This window comes from Alligator mississippiensis, chromosome 6, assembly GCF_030867095.1.
Source record: "Alligator mississippiensis isolate rAllMis1 chromosome 6, rAllMis1, whole genome shotgun sequence".
NCBI classification, from domain to species: domain Eukaryota; kingdom Metazoa; phylum Chordata; order Crocodylia; family Alligatoridae; genus Alligator; species Alligator mississippiensis.
This window is the reverse complement of record NC_081829.1, coordinates 59,384,045-59,407,541: the sequence shown is the minus strand read 5'-3', so window position 1 is coordinate 59,407,541 and position 23,497 is coordinate 59,384,045. Positions and strand designations below refer to the sequence as shown.

The window sequence follows — 23,497 nt, the reverse complement described above, 5'->3', positions numbered from 1 at the left end:
ATTTATGACACTATGCTGAGCTTTTTGCAGTGGAGGATCAATGAAAGTCTAATGTACCATTGCTTGGTTAAAGTGATTAAATGGAGGAATATGCTGTTAATTCTGAATATATAGTAAAAAAAATGTTCAGCGTTAAATTAAAAGGAACCACTGTAGTGTTGAGAAACTATAGGTGAGCTCAAGTAAAGGTTTTAGGATGCATTCAGGTTACTCTAAAATATTGTTTCTGTTATTTGGGTTCCATAAGCAAATGGTTCCTCTCTACCTGCCAGGAATTGGGTTAACATGATGAAACTATGTTGGAGTACTGTATTTTATGAGTTTGAGCTGTAATCAGAAGAAAAACCTGATTTTTTATTGATAGAGATTTATCAGTAACGGTCACAATAGCAAAACTGCACACAGATATGTTATATTCTGAAAGTTCTTTATGTTATGGTTTGTGCAAAAAGGTAATTAGAAGAAGAGAAGATGTGAGGAGACAGTCACTCTACAGGTGAAATTGGCCTACACCATTGATACGTGTTCCCATAACTGATGAAAGTGAGGATAGTAAAGTCAACCTTGTGGAAGAAGTGGGATCTATATCTATTTCCAGAACCACAAAATTTACTTGCTGAAATGAAAGGTGGGACAAATTTCACAGCACTTGATCTGTGTGCACTCCATTTTTAGCTAGGACTTCATTCAGGTTATATCCTTTAGGTTGAACTTGTGATTCCTCAATTCTTTGTCCTAGGAGCTGCTCTACAGTGTGGCAGCTGGCAGAGGACCTCAAAGAACTGTGTGTTTTCTGCAGGCAGACAGGACATAGCATGCTCTGGCCATAATTCTTCCCAGTTTATGACTTGCTCTGTGCTCCAAAGACTGCAAAGATAGCGATGGAAATACATAATTCTATTTGTTCCCCATTGTTTCTCCATTCCTTCCATGTGCGGACTTCTCCATTGCTGGGGTATGTGGCAGTGACAACTGCTGACTTTAATGAGCTCAACAGGTTGGAAGGGTTCATAGCTCTGTCCTGGCCTGCCTGAAAATGGGTGCAACCTCTGGGTGGCAACATCACCTCATACATTCAGGGAGTGTGCCACATTCATGTACTTCCCCTGCTCTTCCTGTCTCTGTTGCTGAAGGCAGAAATGACGGACATGCACCAAAATTGAGTTTAAGGTATGACATATTGTGTAATATGGTATGCTTAAGAGGTCCACTACTGGCTCTGCACCTACAGGGGACCCAAGCCAGGAAAATCCCCAACAGAAGAGACAAATACAAAAGGACAGAACAAAGCTTTTCTTATGCTTGGCAAGGATATCTAAGGGTGATATTTTTATTGGCTCAACTATGTAATTGGGATATAGTTAGCCAAGCATTTGAGTGCAAGATTTCCTCACATCACGATTAGCATTCTTGTTGCTACTAGTACTACTACTTCTACTTCTCTAGTCAGGCTAGGAGCTGTAAGTTCACTAATGTACAAATATAACGGTTCAGAAAACAGAATAATTTCTGCAGGTATCCATATAATTTTTAAGAAAGGAATTATAATCTCTGCAGGCCTGCTGATGGGATTAATCAAAATGTTAAAATACAAAACAAAATTAGCTGCTCTTACTTGCAGGCATTTCTAAACGAAATGGAATCTGGGGTAAGGATTGGATTTCCAAGGGAACCCATTGCTGGTTTAGAGAAATCAATGAGAATTTTTACTATGACTTAGCTCACTTAATTAAATGCTGAGTGTTTTTTGAAAATCCTACGTGAAATGTATAACTTTAAAATGACAAGGGTGGCAGATGGAACTTTAAGCCCAGTGTGACCGTATGGTTAATACTAGAGTTCAAAAAACTCACCAGTTGGCAGTCTCTTGCACCTGCAGATTGTTTGGAGATAGAACCCCACGAAAATGAACTGAATGTAGCTTGTAAACAGGACCCACCTACTGTGCTAAGTACCCTCCCCTTTGGTATTTAATTTTTCTTCTTGTCCATTTAACTCCATTAGTCATTACAGTTCATTTTAAAATGCCTTATTTAAATCTAGAGACTTTCATGCTTTTTTCTGTTTACCACGGCAATAAAATTGCTATTGCACAAACTGCCTTGAATTTGATGCGAAGGAACTTTGGAGAATAATCCCAGGTACATGACTAAGGAAGAAAGAAAGACTTTTAGAAAGAAGCTTGAACTCTGAACTCAGAGAAGGCTGAGGCACAAGCAGGGTTAAGCCCGGAGCATACGGTGAAGTCAAGTGTATTTCCACGTCTCTCTGTTACCTAATCTGAAGCTGGCACAAGTGTGCTCCCTTCTTGGCAGTCTTAAAAGAAACCAGTGGTTAAATGGGCCAGGAATGTCAGAGAAGGGGAGAAAGTAAGAATGAGTAAACATCTAATAAGTTCCATCATGAAGATCCTTAACGGAAAAAGAAAGGAGCATATTTCTAACAGCATTTAAGTGCTTCAAGAGGGATTTTCAGAAGTGCTCTTTTGTATCTTTTGGTATCTAAATCCCTTTGAAAATCAGACTCCTACAGGATTATCTGGATTTAACAAATGGCTTTATTTAGTCACAGTCAAATTCAGGTCCTCAACTGCTTAATCTTGAATCCCTCCTTTAAAAAAAAAAAAAGAAGTTGAAACTAATTTTGAAGCTTTCTGGCCCCAAACTCCTCCTTTGTCTCCTGCAAGCCATAAAAAGAATAGCATTACAACCTCCCCACTGGCACTGGGCCTACCTGCATGGTAAAACCACTAAATGTTTACTGAAGTTTTCTTGAGAGTCAAGTTTTCGATTACTGACATCTAAACTTTCAGGAACTCAAGGTGGTACTATACATAACTATAAAGAGAATTTCTCATCAATCACTAGCAGTTATGCACAAGCTTAACTTTAGGTATATGAGGAGCTCAAAGACTTAAACAAGTGTTTAAATAATTGGGACCTAAATTTGCAATAATGTAGAATGAACAGACCTCAATAAAAGATTCTTAGACTAATTATTAGAAAAGGTATCTTCATTCAAGTTAAATAACAATAAATGGATCAGTAAATCTGACTGTATAAAAAAAAGAAAACGACTCAGAGGAACACTGGTGCCTTGGAGAGAGTAACTGGACTCTTATTTACATCCTATCTTCTCCCATGTAGGACCATGCCAGGGACAGCAGAAATTCAAAACAATTATTGGACTGATCCCTTGTCCTTGTGTAGAGGAAAAAAGATGTTTGATTTTTAACATAAAGAATGTCATGATATTTAAGCCTGCCCCACAGGCATGGTTTGAAGTGCAGTTGTAGAAGGTCAGCAGAGCGGCCTGGGTTCAGGACTGGTGAGCGTCATGCCCTCAGTGAGTTGCGTTTGTCCTTAGGCTCTTCTGCCCTGCCCTGAACATGGAGGAGGAAGACAGTAACATTGTGCAGGGAGCTCCTAGAAGTGGTGCAGCTCTGTGCTCCATCCCAGCAGTGTCTGCATGAGGAAGCGATGTGGGGATGCTCCTTATCCGTGACACAGCAGGCGGCTAGGTGCCGCTGTACAAGGAGGCATCACGAAGCTACTGCTGTCCAGAGGAGAGACACATGCATGATCAGAGGGCAGGAAAACAGGCCTTAGGATGAGAGGCTGAGAGCCATGGGACTCTTTAACCTGGAAAAGCGCAGGCTCAGGGGGCGACCTGGTGGCTGCTTATAAGTATATAAGGGGTGAACATCATGATCTGGGGGAATGCCTATTCACCAAAGTGCCCCATGGGACAACAAGGTCAAATGGCCACACACTCCTCCAAGACTGTTTCAGGCTGGACATAAGGAAGAACTTCTTTACAGTCCAAGCCTTCAGGGCCTGAAACAGACTGCCGCCAGAGGTGGTCCAAGCACCTACTCTGGACTCCTTTAAGAGTCAATTTAACATTTATCTTGCTGGGAGACTGTGACCCCAGCTGACTTCCCTCCCCTGGGGCAGGGGGCTGAACTCTGTGATCTTCCAAGGTCCCTTCAAAGCCTAATGTCTATGAATCTATGAATCATGTCTATAAATCTATGTCCAGGTAGGGGGACAAGACTTATGCTTTGGGACGAGCGCTTGCAATTCAGCCCTGCTGCACGGTGAGTGGTTGAGTCACAAGGCAGGGCCCTGAGCCTACAGCAGGTCACAGGGGCAGGCTCCCGACTCCTCCACCTTCCCTGTATTCCGTGGGCAATACAGAAAGATGAATGCGCTGGCCCACTCAACCTCAGGTGACTATCTTCCTTCCCTACAGCTGCAAGTAGAGCCAAGGTTCAGACTGCCTCCAAGCCAGAGGCCGGGGACTAACTGTGTAGGTGCTGGGCATGGTGTACTGCGTCACTAACATAAGTGACCTAAATTGATGATACGCGCTGATATACTCGTTAATGTGGTAAAGACGGCAGTACTCGCGCCAATACGGTAGTTCTGTCAGCTGCGGCCTCCAGTGGGTGCCGGGCTTTCCGGCAGGGTCCGCGGCGCGCGCGGATGACGCCATCACTGCGTGCCGGCCGCCCCGCCCATCCGGCCGCTGCCGCCGCCATGGAGTCCAACCGGGACGAGGCGGAGCGGTGCATCTCCATCGCTGTGGGCGCCATCAAGGCCAACCAGCCCGATAAGGCACGCCGCTTCCTGGAGAAGGCGCAGCGCCTCTTCCCCTCGCAGAGGGTCCGCGGTGAGCGCGGGCGGCGGGGGGGGCCGCAGCCTGCGGCGCAGCGCCGACCTCTCACCTGCGCCGCGTCTGCGCATTGCGCCCCGCCGCGCGGGGGCTCTTGGGACGCCGAGTCCCTCCTCGGCCGGGCGGGGGGGCCGGGGGCATGGCGCGAGCCCCCCGGGCAGAAGTGGCCTGTGAGCGCGGGGCATCGCGGGAGCGCGGGGCGGGCCGGGCAGGGCTGGGCGGACTACGCTTCCCAGCAGCCACTGCGCGGAGGGGAGGGGGGGCGACGTCCCTGTCCCTGAGGAACTTCCCGAGGCCCCCACCCTGCTCTGCCCATTGGAGGAGGCAGGCCCAGTAAGGGCCTCACGAAGCCGGGGGGGGGGGGGGGGTGTCTGTCTCCCAGGGGGATGCAGGTGCTGTTGGGTGTCAGGTCCCCTCAGGCACAGGCCCCAGGGAGACTTGGGTTTGGGTGGCTGGAAGCCCTCCCGCCCCCAAACCATGGAGAGGGGACGGGATTATGGGACTGGCTGTAGGTGTTGATTCTAGGTTTGCTTCCCCCTGGGGGTAATCCCCCCCCAGCCGCCCAGGGGCAAGGCACAGCTTTTCCGGGGCAGAGCAGTGTGTCAGGGAGAAGGAACTGACAGCAAGAGAATGGGCCCTGAGAACCTGGGCCAGGAAGGACTGTACTTGCTATAGTCAGAAATGGGCAGGGGCATGAAATGATTGCAGCAGATCCTGGACACCTGGCCTTGTCCCGCGTGTAACTTGTGTGACCAAGAGACCGTGAAGAGTTATGGGCAAAAAATGTACCTTCTAGCCCCCAGCAACAGAAGGGCTGCTCGGTAGCTGGCGCAGTGTAACATATCTCAGCTTGCTCATGTGATGCAAGTAAACTAAATTGCCACAACTTTAACCTTGTTTCATTCCGGGTTTAAGTTGCAAGGATTTTGGTTCACTTGTATCACTAGGAGAACAGGCAGACCTAACAGCCGATAGGTATTATTTGTTTCATCCCTCTGTACTCGTAGACCAGAAGACACTTAGTTTGATCTGTTGTGATGGTGGCAGCGAGAACAGGTGGAAAGCTTACCAGGACTACTTTCTTAAAATATCTCAAAACAGAAACCCCAGCTCTTCTAAGAGTTGCCAGTGCTGCTGCTGTTACATTGTGGTTTGTAATAAGTCCTAGCCTTCCAGAGCTTTGGTAGATTTTTTCAGTTCTCACTTTTTCCTCCCTTAAATTAAAATATTGAATTAGGACAGGAACAATGTGTTAAATGAAAGATTTAGTAAATTGTGCCCTGCTGTTTCCCCATCTTAAAGGCATAATTACATCCTGACCAGTGTTGAAATCTGTGGTAGGGTGGAGAAAGAAAGCTTCTAACTGCTGGTATCCTAATCCTAGTGTGTGTTCTGCCACTTACTCACCAAATAACCTCTTCCTGTTCGCACAGTCTCTCTGGGTAGCCTGTTGCAGTGCTTTACTACCCTCCTAGTGAGAGAGGTTTTCCTAATGTTTAACCTAAACTTCCCTTGCTACAGTTTGAGTCCATTGTTCCTCGCTCTGTCATCTGTCACCACTGAGAACAGTCCAGCTCCATCTTGTTTGGAACCCCCCTCTTCAAGTAGATGAAGGCTGCTATTAAATCCCCCCTCAGTCTTCTCTTCTCCAGACTAAACAAGCCCAGTTCCTCATCCTCTCCTCGTAAGTCATGTGTCTCAACCCCCTAATCATTTTGATTGCTTTCTGCTGGACTCTCCCCAATTTGTTCACATCCTTTGGGGCCCAAAACTGGACACAGTACTCCAGATGTGGCCTCACCAGTACAAAATAGAAGGGAAGAATCACTTCCTTTGATCTGCTGGCAACACTCCTACTAATGCAACCTAGTATGTCTTTTGCCTTCTTGGCAATAAGGGCACACTGTTGGCTCATATTCAGCTTACTGTCCACTGTAACTCCCAGGTCTTTTTCTAAAAAGCTGCTGCTTAGCCAGGCTGTCCCCAGCCTGTAGTGGTGCATGGGATTGTTCCATCCTAAGTGCAGGACTTTGTACTTGCCATTACTGAATCTCATGAGATTTCTTTTGGCCCAGTCCTCTGATTTGTCTAGGTCTCTCTGAATCCTAGCTCTACCCTTCAATATATCTACTACTCCTCCCAGCTTGATGTTGTCTGGAAACTTGCTAAGGATGCACTTCATCCCATCTTTCTGATCATTGATAAAGACATTGAACAAAACCAGCCCCAGGACTGACTCCTGGGGCACCCCACTTAATACTGGCTGCCAACTAGACATAAAGCCAGTGATTGCTACCCTCTGAGCCAGTTTTCTATCCACCTTACAGTCCAACCTGTACTTCCTTTGCTGGCTTATGAGAATATTGTGGGAGACTGTATCAAAGGCCTTACTAAAGTCAAGGTATATCACATCCACCAATGTCCCCACATCCACAGAGCCAGTCATTTCATCATAGAAAGCAATCAGGTTGGTTAGGCATGATGTGCCCTTAGTGAATCCATGCTGACAGTTCCTAATCACCCTCTCCTCCAAGTGCTTAGAAAAGAATTCCTTGACCTGCTTTTCCAGGGAATGAGGTGGGCTGACCAGTCTATAGTTCCCCAGATCCTTCTCCTTCCCTTTCTTAAAGATGGGCACTATATTTGTCCTTTTGCAATCATCCAGGACCTCTCCCAATTGCCACGAGTTTGCAAAGACAATGGCTCTACAGTCATGTTGGCCAACTCCCTCAGCACCCACCTAATAGCACTTAGTAGCACTCAGGTAGTAGAAGCATCTGGACCCCTGGGTTGTACTGAGATTGCCAACCTTTACTGAAGTCCATGTTGCTGAATCTTAACTAGTATTGTTATCTCAGCTGTCTAGATTAAAAGTAGTTTGAGGATGTGTGTGTGTGCTGCAATCATGCCTCTGATTGCAGGGTAGATTTATCCAGTGAGGCATTGAGACCCAGTAGAAGGCAAAGGTTTTACAGTTTTCCCTTAGAGTTTTATTCCTTTTTTACCTCAGAATAGTCCCATTTGTTCTCTTTACTCTTACCAAAACATGAAGGAGGCTCCTTAATTGATTTGGAATGCTTCATCCTTTTACCAAGTATGGAGTGCTATACCTTCAGTGGAATGAAATGCTACAGGACAGGGGTCAGCAACTTTTTGGGGCAGAATGCCAAAAACACTGACACCCTCAATTTGTAAGATGATGGCGTGCCAGGGGCAGACAGTGGGGGAGCCGTGAAGAGCCTAATCCTTGTTGTGACAGCGCAGCCCCAGCCCCTTCCCCACCGTCTGCCCTGAGGTACGCGTGCTAACAAAATGCCTTTGTGTGCCACTCTGGCACCCATCCTGGGTGTTGCCTACCCCAGTACAGGATATTGAAGATCCAGCGATAGATCATTAGGGGTGAGAATAAGAACTTCTGCATTGTATTTCTAGGCCTTCCTAGACTTGCTGCGGGTGTCAAAGTGCTTTTCCTCTACCTTGGTTTCCATGTCTGTAAAAAGATGATACACATTCTTACCGGGGAGATGAGACTTCAAAATGTGTAGATATGATGAAAGAGCTATGGAAATGCAGACTATCATCATGCAACCAGTAACTTCAGAACATTATAGTCAAACATTTTTAATAGAGACTGGAAAAAAATGACAGAATACATCGGCCTTCTATAGCAAACAGCAGGTTGCAAAAGGCAATGTTAGATGATGAAGGAGGACTGAAGCATGCTGCTAAAAGGGGAAAAAAATAGTACTATATTGATTGTCGCATGCGCTGCTAGTGGTACACAGTGTCATATTCTAATGCCAATGTTATTAATCTCTTATAGATCATTCATGCAGAGCAGTTATTTCACTGATGAGGAGGTGTTTTGAGAATTACTGAGAGACTTACATGGAAGGATGAATGTGAGAGAAAAATGCATTAATAGCAAAATATGGAACAATTTTAGTAACTCTCCAGATTCTTGTTGCTTTCATCCTCCTGAGATCTCTTTTAGCAGTGAGGTCATCTTCCTGCGTTGGGTTACTGTGGTCATGAAAATAATGGATGCCTTTTGCTTTATGGTATCATTACAGAAATCGGGAAAGCTCAGCCAGGTAGGAGAAAACAGTCTCAACCCAGACTGCACTGCTGAGGTTTCAGAAACCCTTTATGATATGGGCAAAAGGGTGCTGTACATAAATGACTGTCTATCTCCCTACATCCTTCAGGGAAAGTTTATTTATTTCTCCTGAGGATGAAATAGAAGCTTTTTGGTTCAGAGACTGTACCTACAAAAGCCCTTCCTTGCATAACCACTAGAGCCCCTTTATAGCTGTCTTCAGGACCCTGCGATGTATTCATTTTCTTGCTAAATTCTCTCATGTAGTTCTTATATCTTGGGTGGTCCTGTGACCATTTTATTTCTTATGGCTCCCTTCCCCCCATTTGTTTTATCTTTTTTGAATTGTAGAATGTAAAATACAGCAGTTAGGAATAGAAAGCTTTTAATATTTAGCAAAAAATACAGGAAGGGAATATAAATTAGATTAAAACAGTCTATTGCTGGTATATTTTAAATTGCATGAATGCACAAAGCAGCTTTCTTTTTCCTTTTGGACAGAACCAAAATTAGAGAATGTTGGGTTAGTTGTTTTGGGAGTGGTAGACTACCTGTGCCCCTCTTACTTGGGCATATGTGACATTTTCCCACAATGACAGATATGGTGAAGTAGCTTGTCCTGTTCCTGGTGTCATGTTTGCCTTGTGGTTGGTGTTTAATGTTTTTTATAAGCAATGAGAAAAAAGTGTAACTTTTTTTGTGGAGAGACGACTCCTAATTTCTGTTCCAGCCTGAAGGGATCCGTTTCAGAGATTCTTGGCTGTCTTAAGGGCTAGGTACAGACATTCAAAAAGCTCAAGGTATACTTGACCTAAGTTGCATGGTTTTCTGTAGCGGCGTAGTGTAGCTTGGTAGTGAACAAAACACACATTGCTCTTTGATGTGGAGGGCAAATCTTAGACCAGGTTCCACCATTTTTAAGCCTGTCTGTGTGCCGAACTTCTGTTACGCGTATAGACCAGTTTTTGATCAGTTATACTAGTAAAAGTATAAAGTCTGTACCTGCCCCAGGAGTTCTGTTAGAGCACTGATCAGGAAAACAGATGCTGAAGGGCAAGTAAATATCAGCTTGCTTCTCATCATAGGCCTAAATATATGACCTGCAAAACACAGACTGGAAGGCAGCTTTATTAAGTTGGAAATAAAGTCTGGGGCAGAGGGGATTGGGAAGGTTGAAGTACTTGAGTGCATGGGAAGAGAGAAAGGAGGGATAGGCTAAATAAAAAAGAAAAGAAAAAAGCAAAGAGCTTACTAGTTTCTTAACATAGCCTCAGCTGACCTGCTGTTCTGATTCACCTTCCCATGTCTTGTCTGCCTCACCCATTTAGAGTGCAGGGCAGGATCCATTTCTTTGTGTTCTGTGAGATGCTTAGCAGTACACTTGTGGTCTGTTTACTGTAGCTGGGAAGCTGTCTTGAAGGCTCTGATTACATGTTGTCAATTGAGATTTCACATGGCTAAGCCAGTCCCTATAAATCTCGTTCACATCTGTGTTACTCAAATCAGTGCTGACAAAGATTAAAAAGAGGTCTCCATGGACCATGGATGCATAGCACCTAGCAGAATAGGGCTCTGAATAGGACTGAAATCTGAAGGTGGTTTCACAATGTAAATAATGTTTGCACTAAGAAATCTTGCAGAAATTCCCACCCATGTGACTACTGGTAGGAGCCCTGGGATAGACAAGAGTCTTTTAGTCAACAACAACAGTCAACTGCTAGTTGTTTTTTTTCTGAAATTACTTTTCCTCAGACATTTGTTCAAGTTAAGCAGTTTGAAAGATCTGTTCTCCATTGGGAGGGAAACGGTGGAAAATAATGCTGACAGAACTGTAGGGTAATAATGGATGGCTCGTTTGGCACAGGTTTGCCATGTGTTGTGGCTGTGACTATACAAAAGGCTGCCTTGATTTTTGGGATGTGTAAGCAAGGAAATCCCGTTACAGAACAGAGAAGCTGCAATCCAGCATAGGACTGCGATACAGGTGAACCTATATTCAGTTTGGCAACCGCATATTACCAAAAATATATTGACAAATTGGAGGGAAATAAAAATTATGAAACATAAGAGGGAGAGGGGAAACTGTCTTTTGCAATAAGATTCGAAGAGCTGAGCTAAGAGCTGACAAAGAGCACCATATGTCTACAGATAGCTAGGTAATGTGTGTACTAATGAGGGAAAGATTTGTTCATGCATTGAATGAAAATCAAAAGCAACACAATCAAATTGAGAAAAACTTTAAGCTGAATTTAAGGAGGAATTTCTCCGTAGTTAGGTGCATTCAACCGAGGATTAGTTTTCCCAAGGAAAACAATACTAGGCTTTTTTTTGCTTGGGACTCCATTTTAACTTACTGTAATAAATCATCCAGCCCTCCTCTTGTTTCTTTTAACTGAGCTTTTCATCCTTAACTTCTGTGATAAAATGTCAGAAAGAATGAGGGCACCTTATCTGATGTCACCTGAAATATCAAAAGGGACAGCCTGTTATCTGTACTCAATGCCTGTGAGCGATTTTGTAAGAACCAGTTCTGTTTAATAGTATCTTCTGAAAGGAAAAAAACTTTAAGGCCCATAAGATTAAAAACAATTCAGCAGTTACTGGTCTTCAGTGTTCCTTTATTTTTCATTGGCTGAAGGATTACTGAGCTGTTTCTTGCCCAAACATAAACTTTGTAAGGTAGATATGATATCTTGGTTCATCTGTTGGCTTGCGTATGTTGTTTGCACGTACATAAAGAATGTGATATCCCCTCAGTGCAAGGTCTTAAATGCGCAATTACTGGAGTAGATGAAACATCCTTCTTGAGTATAGGGTCTGGATAGAGGATTGCAAACTCTTCAAGTTACCGATGGCTCTTTAAGTACCATATTATTCCATTATAAAGTGACCATGCATATAAGTCAACCCCATATTTTCAGGTTCAATTTTTGGAAAAATTGCTTTTTCCCTCAATATAAATGGTTAAGTACAGCTCTTGAAATATATTCTTCTTATGAAAACCCACATGAGAATCAAATAGCCAAGAAAAAGACACAGAGGGCACATCCAGACAAGCATGGAAATGCCTCTTGCAGTATCTCAAACTATTTTTTTGGAAATGCAGGTATCCAAAAAAACCCACATCAAACTACGGATGGGGGAAGTGGGGGGAGAGAAGAGAGGAGCATGGCAAGGCATGGTCCCAGGCCATGCCCTGAGGTAACTCAGAAGGCGGTCCTCCAGAGACATGCTCTGGTTTCTGGCCAGAGGGTCTCTATGGTGCTTCTGCTGCCCCAGCACACAGGCCACGCACCCGTAGGATGCTGGGGCAAGCAGAAGAGTGGGGTGAGGCTGCGGTGTGAGTGGGACCCAGGTGCTATCCCAGGTAAGTTAGGGACGTTGGGGTGGGGGGGTGAAAAGTGTTGGGGGGGGGGCGGGATGTATGGGTAGTGGCAGAGGGTGTGAGGGGATGTGTGGTCTGTGGAGGGGCTTGAGCGGGGGCTGCCACAAAACTGCCCCCCCACCCACCCCCTCCAGTGCCAGCAGCAACACCAATGCAGCCGTGGCCTGGCTGCAGGCACAGCTTGCTACAATGCAATGCTGCCTGACACACGCTCTGGACATGCTGAATGGACCCAGCCCGACCTGCTACCACACGACTTTGGACAGGACCAGGAAAGTTGTACGTTAGTGGGCCAGGCCGGGTCCATTCAGCACACAGCATGTGTCATGCAGCACCACTGCTGTGCCCACTGTGCTGGTGCCGTGGAGGATGGGGTGGGGGTGTGTGCCAGCCTCCACTTGAGCCCCTCTACAAACCCACCCACGAAGCACACATCTCCCCACACAGCACACACCCACCATTAGCAGCCAACTGGGCCATGCCGGCAGCAGCACTGCCAGACCTGCAGTATGTGCAGGGAAAGAGTGTGCAGCAGGACCCAGCCTAACATGGGCCGCTAGCATGACTTTGCACAGAACTAGGAGACGCAGCACCAGGACTCATGGCTCATGTGCAAAGGCATGCACTAGCTGCGTGGGTCACACCAGTGTGTCTTCCATAAGGCTCAGGCATCAATGCACGGCTGCAGCGCTGTGCCTACAATGGGCCATGGTGCATCACTGCCTCACCCTCGTGGAAAACGCGTCTGGCCAGCTCAGCGTGACCTGGCCTGTGCAGTTATCATGAGCCTTTGCACAGGAACCACATGTCCTGGAGCCACACCTCTCGGAAAGGTACACTAGTGGGCTGCACCGGGCTGGGTCAGGTCAGGTCCCGCTGCGTGCTTTCTTCCTGCACAGACCGTGGGTCTGACAGCGCTGCCACTGGCGCAGCATGGCTGGTGCCGCGGTGGGGGCAGGCGTGTGGTGCCCTCCCCCCCCCAATCTTATCTATGATAAGAAAGCCAAAAGCAGACATCAAAGCATATAGATATTTAGAATTTATTTTATTATGATGATAGACATACTGGTACGTTTCCAAATTGCTTTAAAATTGTAAATATATCAATAAAACATTTCCCAACTTCTCTATCTATCTATCTATCTATCTATAGTGGTATTTTATTTTAATTGTGCAAAAACTGATTTTGGAGTATTTTAAAGAGTGAAATTTGTTGGGGGGTTTTTTGGTTTGTTTTTTTTTTTTTTTATCACATTTTTAGGGGGGTGGTTGCAGTTTTTAAATAGGGAACACCAGGATTCCTGCTAGTGAGGCAAGTGGCAGGACCCAGGCAATGGAGCCTGCTCAGGGCTGGCACATGGGACCCACCTGGAGGGCAAATGTGGTGGCTGACCTCCTGGCCATTTGGAGCCAGGAGGGCATGCTTTGATAGTTCAAAGCAGGCCACCACGCTGAGAACATCCTCTGGGCAATAGCTGCCCAGATGGCAGGGCGGGGGCACAAATGGCAGTAGGACAGCCACAGCCCACTGGCAGCTGGCCCAGAGGTGCAGATGCCTCTGCTGCAGCTCTGCAGTCCCTGTCCGAGTCTGGCAGGTGCTCAGCCTTGGGGCCTCATGCTGTTGCAGGTGGCAGCAGGTCATATCCAGGCAGCAGCCCCCACTGCCAGACTGCTGCAGTGGGTAGAGGTTGCAGGGGACTCTAGGTTAGGGCTGCTTTAGCAGTCCAGCTGGCACAAGGGGTAGTGTCCCCAGATATCAATTGGCCAGGCCCCAAAAGCTCCTGAGAGCAAGTAGCCTTGTGCTGCTTGCCAGGGCAGCTTTTTATACTGCTGGGCCAGCACAGGGCAGGTTTTTATATTGCTGGGGCCAGCAAAGGTGCTGGCCCCAGCCTTTAGCTCCCCCTGGCTGCAGATCCAGGAGGAGCTGGGCATGGTCATTTTGCCCCAAGTGGTACAACTTGCCCCAAACCAAAGTGAATGTCCCAGCATGTGCACTGAGGCAAAAATCCCTGGCACAAATTTGTGCTGCTCCTATTTGAGCAGCTGCAAGCGCACATGCCTGCATGTGTGGATGTGCCCAGAGGGTTAAGTGTCTCAAATATGTGGGAGCACATGGATCTTCAGCTCCTGGCTATGGTGGCCAGTTAAGGAGTTACCCTGTTAGTTTGGGGTCCATATTCCACCTAAAGGGAAGAGCTTTAGAGTAGGGTACAGAGGGGGGAAATGTGAATTTAATAAAAGGATGCTTTTCAGTTTTCTCTGTATTCCTGCAACATAACCAACAAACACTTCAGGGAAATCAAAGTGCTGTTCCAGCACTTTTTGTTTTGGATCTATCACACTACCATTACTTTGTATTGTGACTCTTTGTCCTGATTATTCCCTCTCCACCCTTCCAGAAAGTGTGTTACTATCCCTTGGAATTATTTTCTAAGCATTGTAGGGTAGCAGTGTTGCATTGTGGTGTAATTTGGAGGGCAGGTGTGTCAGGGTTAGATGCATTAATGTGAGATTGTTCTCTGTTGTACATTACAGTTTTATCAAGATTGAATACAAATTTGCAAACATCTATTTCTTGAGCAAAGCAGGAAAGCTTAAAATGAGAAAACAGATGTCTTGTACTTCAGGAACCTATGATTTCCAGATTTTTCTGTGTCAGGCTGGAAGGGCTTGGGAGTTCTGTGGAGACTGCATACTTTGCCACCGTGGTATTAGTAAACACTGTACCTTGATACTTAAGAAAAAGTAGAAAACTGAAATGATGGTATCTCTGTTGATGAGGGGGGAAAATGAGTTGGGGATTCTTAGGGTCAAAATAAAGATGGGCTTTCTTTCTCAGTAGGAGAATGGGTATTTCAGCTTCTGTGATATGAAAGGTCTCATATCATTTTCTCTCTCATGTTTAGTGCTGCTCGAAGCCCTCAAGAAGAATGAACAGCCATCAAATGGCCAGTCTCAGTCCCGGGAGTCTACAAACCCCCATTTCAGGAAAATGAGTGGAGACTTCCCATCAGCCAATGGGGAGGCAGGTGGGGAGAGTAGCAAAGGTTACACCCAGGACCAGGTGGATGCAGTTAAGAGGTAGGCAGCCACTGTTGCATGGTTTCACCCTTCGTAGGACAAAGGAGTTATTTCTTAGATTCATTAACATCCACCCCAATGTTTGTTTGGTCTCATCTAACACCAGCTTGTTCTCCAGAGTATTTCAAAGACATCCAGAACTTTCAGAAGTACAAACTCTTGAATGACTGAGGAGCAGCATGTAGCGTGTGTAGCTATGAGGAGACCCAGCTAACCTTGACATTTTTGGTGAACAGAGGTTGTGAAACAGGTTTATATTAAAAACTTGTTAGCAGGATTTTATAGCTCTGGCTAGACTTGGATGTAGCTTGGATAAAGTTTCCCCCTATATACACGTAGAGTGGCTAGGACAGGGACTTAAATCTCTACTTTTAGATAATAGGATATAAATTTGTAGTGCCTGGTGGTACTCTTGATTACACAGCCTAATTCAGTAACAACTTACCACATCAATATCATAGGCAAACTCAGTTTTTGAGATATGCTTAGCAAAACTCCAGCTGAATGTTTTGAAAGAAATTTGCCTGATGGATGCAATAATTAGTTTTCCAGATAGTAGTATATTTTCTTGCATACCGTATTCCCCAAATAAAACACACAACTTGTTTTGGGAAGGCAAAATAAAGAGAGAACATTTTTTCCAGGGGAATATGAAAAAGAACCCAAATTTGCAATCTCAGGAGCTAAAACCGAGTAAATGAAAATTTAGAGAAGCACATTAACTTCATCTGTGATTTTAGAATGATGAAAAGTTGATGTATTCAAAGTCAAGAAGTTTCCTTGGCTCAAACTAACTGCCCTTGTCACCTCATCTCTTCAACTTCTAGGGTAAAACAGTGTAAAGATTACTATGAAATTCTGGGAGTAAACAGAGAAGCCTCTGATGAGGACCTGAAAAAGGCTTACCGAAAACTAGCACTGAAATTTCACCCAGATAAGAACCATGCACCAGGTGCTACAGAGGCATTTAAAGGTAAAGCATGTTTTCTGTTTGATGAGCTGTACTTAATCACTAGCTGACAGTGGTGTATTTGGGCTAGCAGAAAATCTAAATGCTGCAACCTCAGCCAAAAATTCCTAAAACAATAAATGAATTTTAGGTTGGATTGTTAAAAATAATGAAGACAGGCAGCAGCAAAGTGTAAAGGTAGTAGAAAGATGCTCCAGCCAACCACTAGTTCCAAGTTTCTTTTTGGGGGGCTACTTTTAGTACTATCAAAATGTAACAAAAGTTTCAAATAATACTAGCATGGAGTAACAAGGGCTTGTCCCACTTTCTACCAGGAAGAATGGAGAATGCAGACACTTGTGAGTAGCTATTCCTGCCTATACTTTAGGCCTCCTGCCAGATCACTGGGAAGCAACTTCCTTCTATGGTTTACCCTTATCTTCCTCACGAGCAGGAGGCATGTTTCGTTTACCTTTTGTCATGTATCTTGTCTGGGACTGCAACTCCATGCAATCCAACAGATCTCAAAGAGCTAACCCTTGGAACAAGGTGTTGGGATGCACCCAAGGACCAGCAACCTGTTAGACAGTTATTTGAGTTTCTAACCAGTAAGTAGTGTAAGGAGTCAGCCCTTGGGGTAGTAGCCCTTTGTCGCTTATCACTGCGGATGTATGGAAGAGTCCTGCTGTACTGACTGCAGGGCATGCAAGTGTTTTAACTAATTGACAAAAGAAAAATATTATTGGAGAAATTTGTCTAGCAAAAAATTGCCCTTTTCAGAACTGGCATCAGAGAAGCCAATTACACCGTTTAAATTCTACCACCCAGTGAACATTCTAGCCAGCCAGGTAATATGGATCCAGATTTTGCAGCAGATGCTCAATGATAGTCACATACAATACTCACAAATTCCTATATATAAATCTAGATGATAGACTGCAATGTGTGGCTCAGTCAGTTATGCAATGAGCACTAATCAAGCTTTAAAAAGATCACAAATTACTTAAAATTGTAAACAGACTCATTCTTAGGTCCTATGTATGTCCTCAAAATGGATGTTTCGTGGGTAAGGAGATCTCTTAAACTGGAATATTTTTCCATGAAAAGCCTGGTCAGTTGGACAACTTAAAACTAGACTAAAACAAAGCGCTAATAAATACAGTAGGGAACAGTCCTACATTCTCAGAATTTCATGCTAAGTAATTGAATAATTCTCTTTCCTCTCAAGTTTAATGATGCCTAACATCTTCCTCTGTGTTACAGTTGCATCTTTCATTTATGTCAAGGTTTTACCAGAAGGAACTAGGAGGCTTTCATTGTTGAGTTTCAGTGACTTTTGCCTGGTGATCATGATTACTCTGTAATCAACTGTGAGTCAGGTAAATCCCTGGTATCACCCAAGTGAAATCAGCAGAGTTACATGAAAGATGAGTTTGGCCCAGTACAATAAACTCTGTAGAAAGATGTAATTCATTAAGGAAAACACACTTACTCTGAACTAGCATTGAAACTTGCTCAGTTCTCAAATTTGGAAATTGCTGCAAATTCACTCTGAGCTCAGAATCCAGCTGGGTAGGTTATTTATTTATTTATTTATTTAATGTTCTCAGAAGCACCTCTCAAACTGCACAGAAAACAGTGAGCTTGCACATTTATCAAAGAGGGCATAATCTGGTCTGCAGAAAGGTTATCACTGGTGGTTATAGGTAAAATAGAAGCTACCCGGTTTGATCCTGAGCTGAGTGTGAGTTTCCATGGGTAAATGTTAGAAAACCTGGATCTTTATTTGCAAACTTTGCAAATTTCATGTAGCAAAAAACCCAGAGAACTACTTGATGCCACTCTGGAGAATGGAACTCTGTTTAAATAGCACGTCCAATTCTAGCCAGGTAGCTTGGGAGTGAAATAAGTGAAGCTTCAATGTGCATAAGGAGGAAGTCTATTTTGAAGTGTGTGTGTGTTGTTATATTATTTGATAGCAGGGCAAGTGTTTCATATTGGCATAAATTCAGTAGCAAAAGTTTGATATGGGGTTTGTTCAGTCCTCTTAAGCCTTAAATCTCTGACTAAAAAATGTGTTGCCATAAGCAAATAGTACACTGACCCTGCAGTTACCTGTGAGAACTTTTTCTGTGCTTTTGGGTCTAGATTAAATCAACATGTATACATAGACATCCACCTAGTGCTCACCATTAAGCTTTCTTCAGTAGTTTACTCTTCAGTCCTTGCAAAGTGGCAAAAGGCAGGTTTCTTCACCTGCAGTCTTAAGTAATCCTATTTACTGAAGGCTTTGACAAGAGTTACATATCAAACCTTGGTGTATTAAGCAAGGTGCACTTTATCCTGCATTGCAGAACTGTCTGCTGTGATGTTATCTCTCCTTAGATCCCTGTGTCATTGGTTCTCCAGTCCATTTTGCCCCTTATTAGCTACTTCACAGTGCCTGCTGACATCTATCTGTTTGGTTCCAAAGGGGAACTGTGCAGTGCTTTGGAGATTCTAGTTAGTTTTTTCCTAGTATTGATGTATTAGCTGATGCCTTGACGGAGTCTGCATTTTATCTTGAGACTTTGTCTTATTTCATAGTTGCAATACCCTACTCCCTGTTTTGGAGTTGGGTTGCATTGCTAGCTTTGGCTTACACAGGAAGAAAGGCTTACCTGGACCACTTTTTGCTAGACTTATATTCAGCATAAGAAGCTTCCTGGACCACTTTTTGCTAGACTTATGTTCAGCATAAGAAGCTTCTTGGACTTTGTCAATAAAAATATATGTTGTGGACAAAACCCAGACACCAAATTATTCCACTTGAGTTATTTAACAATGTTGTTTGCACTCTGAACAGTTAGAATAGCCTAATTTGCTGGCAGCTGACTTTTCTAGCACAGCTTCACATTTGAGTTGTGTGCACTAGTTAACATTTATTCTTAAAGCGATCGTTTATTAATATTACATCTTCTACCCTCCAAATCTTGGTTCTAAAAGGAAACTTAAGGCTGAACCTGGTAGTAAAAGATCTGAATCTTACAGCTTGTCTACATAAGAAAGTGTTATCATTTATACATCTAGTATAACTAATTTCCCCATCTCTCCCCTCACTTTTTTTAATGAGTTAGGTCCAGTACAGATATTCCTCTCCCTAATAAGTATCATGCAAAGACTCCCAGGCAGGCTGTTAGTGAGCATTTGTACAGGATGGTTAGTCAAGTGAGAGAGAAGCAGGGTCATCAGTAGAAGTGACTGGGGTTGAGTTTCAGTACTTCTCCATTGTCACAATGCCAGCTAGCCTGCATAATTTTTCTTCTTCCTTCTTGCCTATGGAAAATTTTCTTAGACTTCTAGTCTGCAGTGCACTGGACTTCTAACCAACCATTCTATATTTGGGTCATGATGTGACTTCTTCGGTTATGTTTTTAGATAATAAACATCAAATGCCATAGTGCCATCTCATTTTTTCCCCAAATAAAACCATACTTTAACTTATTGGTTTTCACGGTTTAATAGATTGATGTGGAAATTAGTCCTTAGTTGATTTTTTTTTTTTTTTTTTTTTTTTTAATTAACCTTGAGCAAACTTCTAGTTTCTGCTTCATCTGAAGGATTCCTTTGTAGACCCAATATCTGTTTGGCATTGCATTTGGTTATTGAGTCTTGGTTTGCACTGTTTGAGTTAATAGCTTGGTTCTTTTGTTCTGTCCACATTCATCATATAGATGTAGTGGGTGTTAATGTTTGGGGTGTTTAGTACTCTTTTAAGAAGGGTGGTTGGCTGATATTCTAAACTGTATCATGAAGCACAGGATCTGCCAGTTTGCTAGCCAAAGAGTTCTTCAGGAGGCTTAGGGTATATTATTACTAGAAGGAAGAGGCTAATAACTTCCCTATTGCCAATATTTCAGCCATTGGTAATGCATATGCAGTGTTGAGCAACGCAGAAAAGAGGAAGCAGTATGACCAGTTTGGAGATGAGAAACTCAACCCTACACGACATGGACACAGTCATGCAGATTTTCACCGTGGATTTGAAGCTGACATCTCACCTGAAGATCTCTTCAACATGTTCTTTGGTGGTGGTTTTCCTTCTAGTAAGCCTATCAAGTCCATTAATATATTCTGTGGGATCTGATACAGGGCAGGTTTCACTCGTCTACTTTTCTAGCCCTCCTTTTGACAGAAGTTCAGTGAGAGTTTGTTTGGCAACATAAGGGTGGGAACAGGCACTCTGTTCCTTTTGGCAGCCTAGCTTGATGAGAGTGACTAAAACTTCTAAGCTTCCAAAATTGTTAAGTTTTGAGCTCTGAAAACCTTACACGTGATACAGAGTTGTCCAACCCGCAGGCAGCATCAGCAGAGCTAAATTTCTTAGGAGTAATTGATTGCGTGCTGATCACATTGGCCTTTTTTCATTTTGGGCTTGAACATTTTTTAAACAACTTCTATGCCACTTAAAAAAATCCTATTTTGAGTTCGTATTTTTCTCCAAAAATTAAAGCTTTCTCACCTGCTGTTCTGCACAACTTAAATATTGAAACCAGTAGCTATCAAATTCTAGTTCGTTCACTCTATTTTTCTATCATTCGTAACAAATAATCCAAAATACTTATTTCTAGAAAATAAATTAAATTTGTTCAAACTGAAATTACCTTTGTATCTTGCATATATAAACTGATGAGGAAAAGAGTTTTTGCTATAATCCTCTATGTTCATTGGTCACCATTAAAATCAGTTTATTTAGACAAGATACAGATTTAATTTAAATTTGAAAACAATTATTTTCCAGAGAAAAGTCCCCATGCCATTTAACTCCTAATATGCCCTGGGTTATCAGAGAAGTAAATACATTGGATTCTAGCATATAAACTACATTAGTAGCTATACTCTAACCCTAACCAATGGTAAAAGAAGTACTAAGGGAAACAGTGAAATATTAAGTACTTACAGGGGTGCTATATTCATCTTAATTTCTATAACAGTGACATTTGAGGGAAGGAAGCCTCTGGGCTATTGAATGCTGATATGGTTGTAACTTCTACTTGTATTACGTTATGAATTAAAAACAGGCTAGTGGTAACTTAAATATTCAAATCTAGTTTGGTAGGTAGTAGGAATTCTGTCTCTGCTTAATTACAAAAAGGCAACCATTTTTCTGTTTGTCAAACTAAGAAAATTGCACATTATATAGGCATACACTTTTTAAAAAATCTAAATTTAAACCTTGCATGGTATTGAAGAGACTGGTACAGTGTTTCTCTACCCCCTGATGTCCTCCAGTGGAGCCCTGCAGTCATCACCAATTAGGTTTTGAGGAAATATGTTTGGTACTTTCCCATCTTGAGAGTGTCTCCTCTGGTAATACTGTTGTTTAATTTTGGAGTTTGCAAATCATTTCCTCCATTTTTACCTGACAGTGAGTTCAAATTCTCCATCCAGATCCTTTCAGCAACTGTTAAGGAGTTGTTCATCCTCACAGCCCAAGATCACTCTTCAACCAGCCATGACAAATAAGCTAATAAAAGGCACCTCTATTATTGTTTTTTTAGGGAGACACTGCAGTTAGTGCCTGATGGCAAAACTTGATACATTGTTGCAAGTTCTTTTTAGTGAAAATTCTGAATTTCACTGTGGTCTGTTAGTGCCTAATCTGCCCAGATGTTGCATTTTTTGTCAGGCAGGATGCAATAGAATGTACTTGATTATTTTGTTTTTCATCACTCCTCAGCTAGCTGATACAGTATCAGGGTGTTCTGGATTCCTCTTAATAGGTTTATTTTCCCACAGGTAATGTTCATGTGTACAGCAATGGCAGGATGCGATATACCTACCATCAGAGGCAGGACAGGAGAGAACATCAGGGTGATGTAAGTAGAGAGGACAGCAGGGTGACGTAAAGCTGAGGAGAAAGAGAAAAAGTTTTTTTTCATGTTTGAAAATGAACAAAATTACTTGTACCCATTGTATTAAACTATTCTAGACAAGTAAGGGCAACTTTCTAGTGCCGTGGCAACTGAATTTGCTTGAGAGTTTACACTGGAGTTTCCTGTTCTGTTTACTGACAGTTGTATTCCTATGGCTTATACATATACAGGCACAACGCTTCAGATTGGATCCCATTTAAACAATGAGATCAAATATTATTTTCTGTTTAAATATAGCATCCAGAAATACAGCATTAGTACATGGTGACTGCACTTTTAATTAAATATGAACTAAAGTGTTTGTTTTTTTTCTTCTACTTAAACCCTAGGGTCATAGAACAGTAGGGCTGGCAGGGACGTCAGGAGGTTATCTGGTCCAGGGGTCAGCAAGCTTTAAGAATGGCAAACTTGTGACCCAGCCATCACCATGGGCCACTGACTTCCTATGTGGTGCCACAGCCCTTTCTGCTCTGTGCAAGGGCTGTTCTTGACATTGTCAGTGACATGTACAGGCTGCAGTAGTAAGCACATGGCTGCTGGGTGCTGTGCAGGGGATGCTGCACAGGGTAGAGAAAGTGCCTCTGTCACCATATGCTATTGAACCCTGTCACCACAAGCTAAATCGTATCTCTCTGCATGCTGGATCCAGCCTATGGGCCAGAGGTTGCCAACTCCTGATCTAGTCTAACCCCCAAACAGGATCATACCACTCTAAACCATCACAGACAAGCAGTTGTCTAACCTGCTCCTAAAAACTTTTAAGGGATGGAGCTTATACAACCTCTCTAGGTATTCTGTTCCAGTGCCTAACCACCCTAGTAGTAAAAATTCTTCCTAATATCCAATTTAAATTTCCCTTGCTGAAATTCAAGACAGTTGCTCCTTGTCCTGTCCCCTGTGGGCACTGAGTATAGTCTACTGCCATCCTCTTTATTATAACTACCCCTTCGGCATTTGAAGACTGTTACCACATCCCCCCTCAGTGTTTTCTAGACAAAATAATCCCAGACAGTTTCCCAAACTTCTAATCATCTTTGTTCTTCTCCACTGGACTCTTTCTAATTTGTCCAGGTATGAATTCCAAAATATTTACCTGCCTTACACTTCAGTCCTCACAGCATCTGCACCCATTCCTCCTTATTTCATTAGCCAAAATGTGGTGTTTCCAAGAATTACCATGCTGTGATGTTTCATCAGGGCCATTTGAAGCTGTGATGATCCAAGAATGCCAGGAAAACAAAGTCATTTGAAAGTAGACAGTCAAAATACTTGACCTGTTCAGTGGGTTTTGCAAAGCTGTACATTCTCAGGCATTTTTTGTAACTAAACCTGTACACTGCATCAGCTCATTGAAAATCCAAAGCAGGAAATTGGGGACCTCCAGATCATTA

The 23,497-nt window shown here is 43.4% G+C and overlaps 1 protein-coding gene across 2 annotated transcripts in view; it reads left to right on the top strand.

Moving 5' to 3' along the window:
• Window positions 1-4,491: 4,491 nt before the first annotated feature.
• The window catches only part of DNAJB12 (DnaJ heat shock protein family (Hsp40) member B12), a 31,913-nt gene continuing 12,907 nt past the window's right edge, over window positions 4,492-23,497 (top strand). For both annotated transcript variants that reach the window (XM_006265066.4, XM_014609342.3), the window contains exons 1-5: window positions 4,492-4,674; window positions 15,068-15,242; window positions 16,070-16,215; window positions 20,091-20,276; window positions 21,970-22,049. In XM_006265066.4, the coding sequence (XP_006265128.3) occupies window positions 4,542-4,674; window positions 15,068-15,242; window positions 16,070-16,215; window positions 20,091-20,276; window positions 21,970-22,049 (720 nt within the window). In that variant the 5' untranslated portion in view covers window positions 4,492-4,541. The remainder of the gene's footprint in view (window positions 4,675-15,067; window positions 15,243-16,069; window positions 16,216-20,090; window positions 20,277-21,969; window positions 22,050-23,497) is intronic.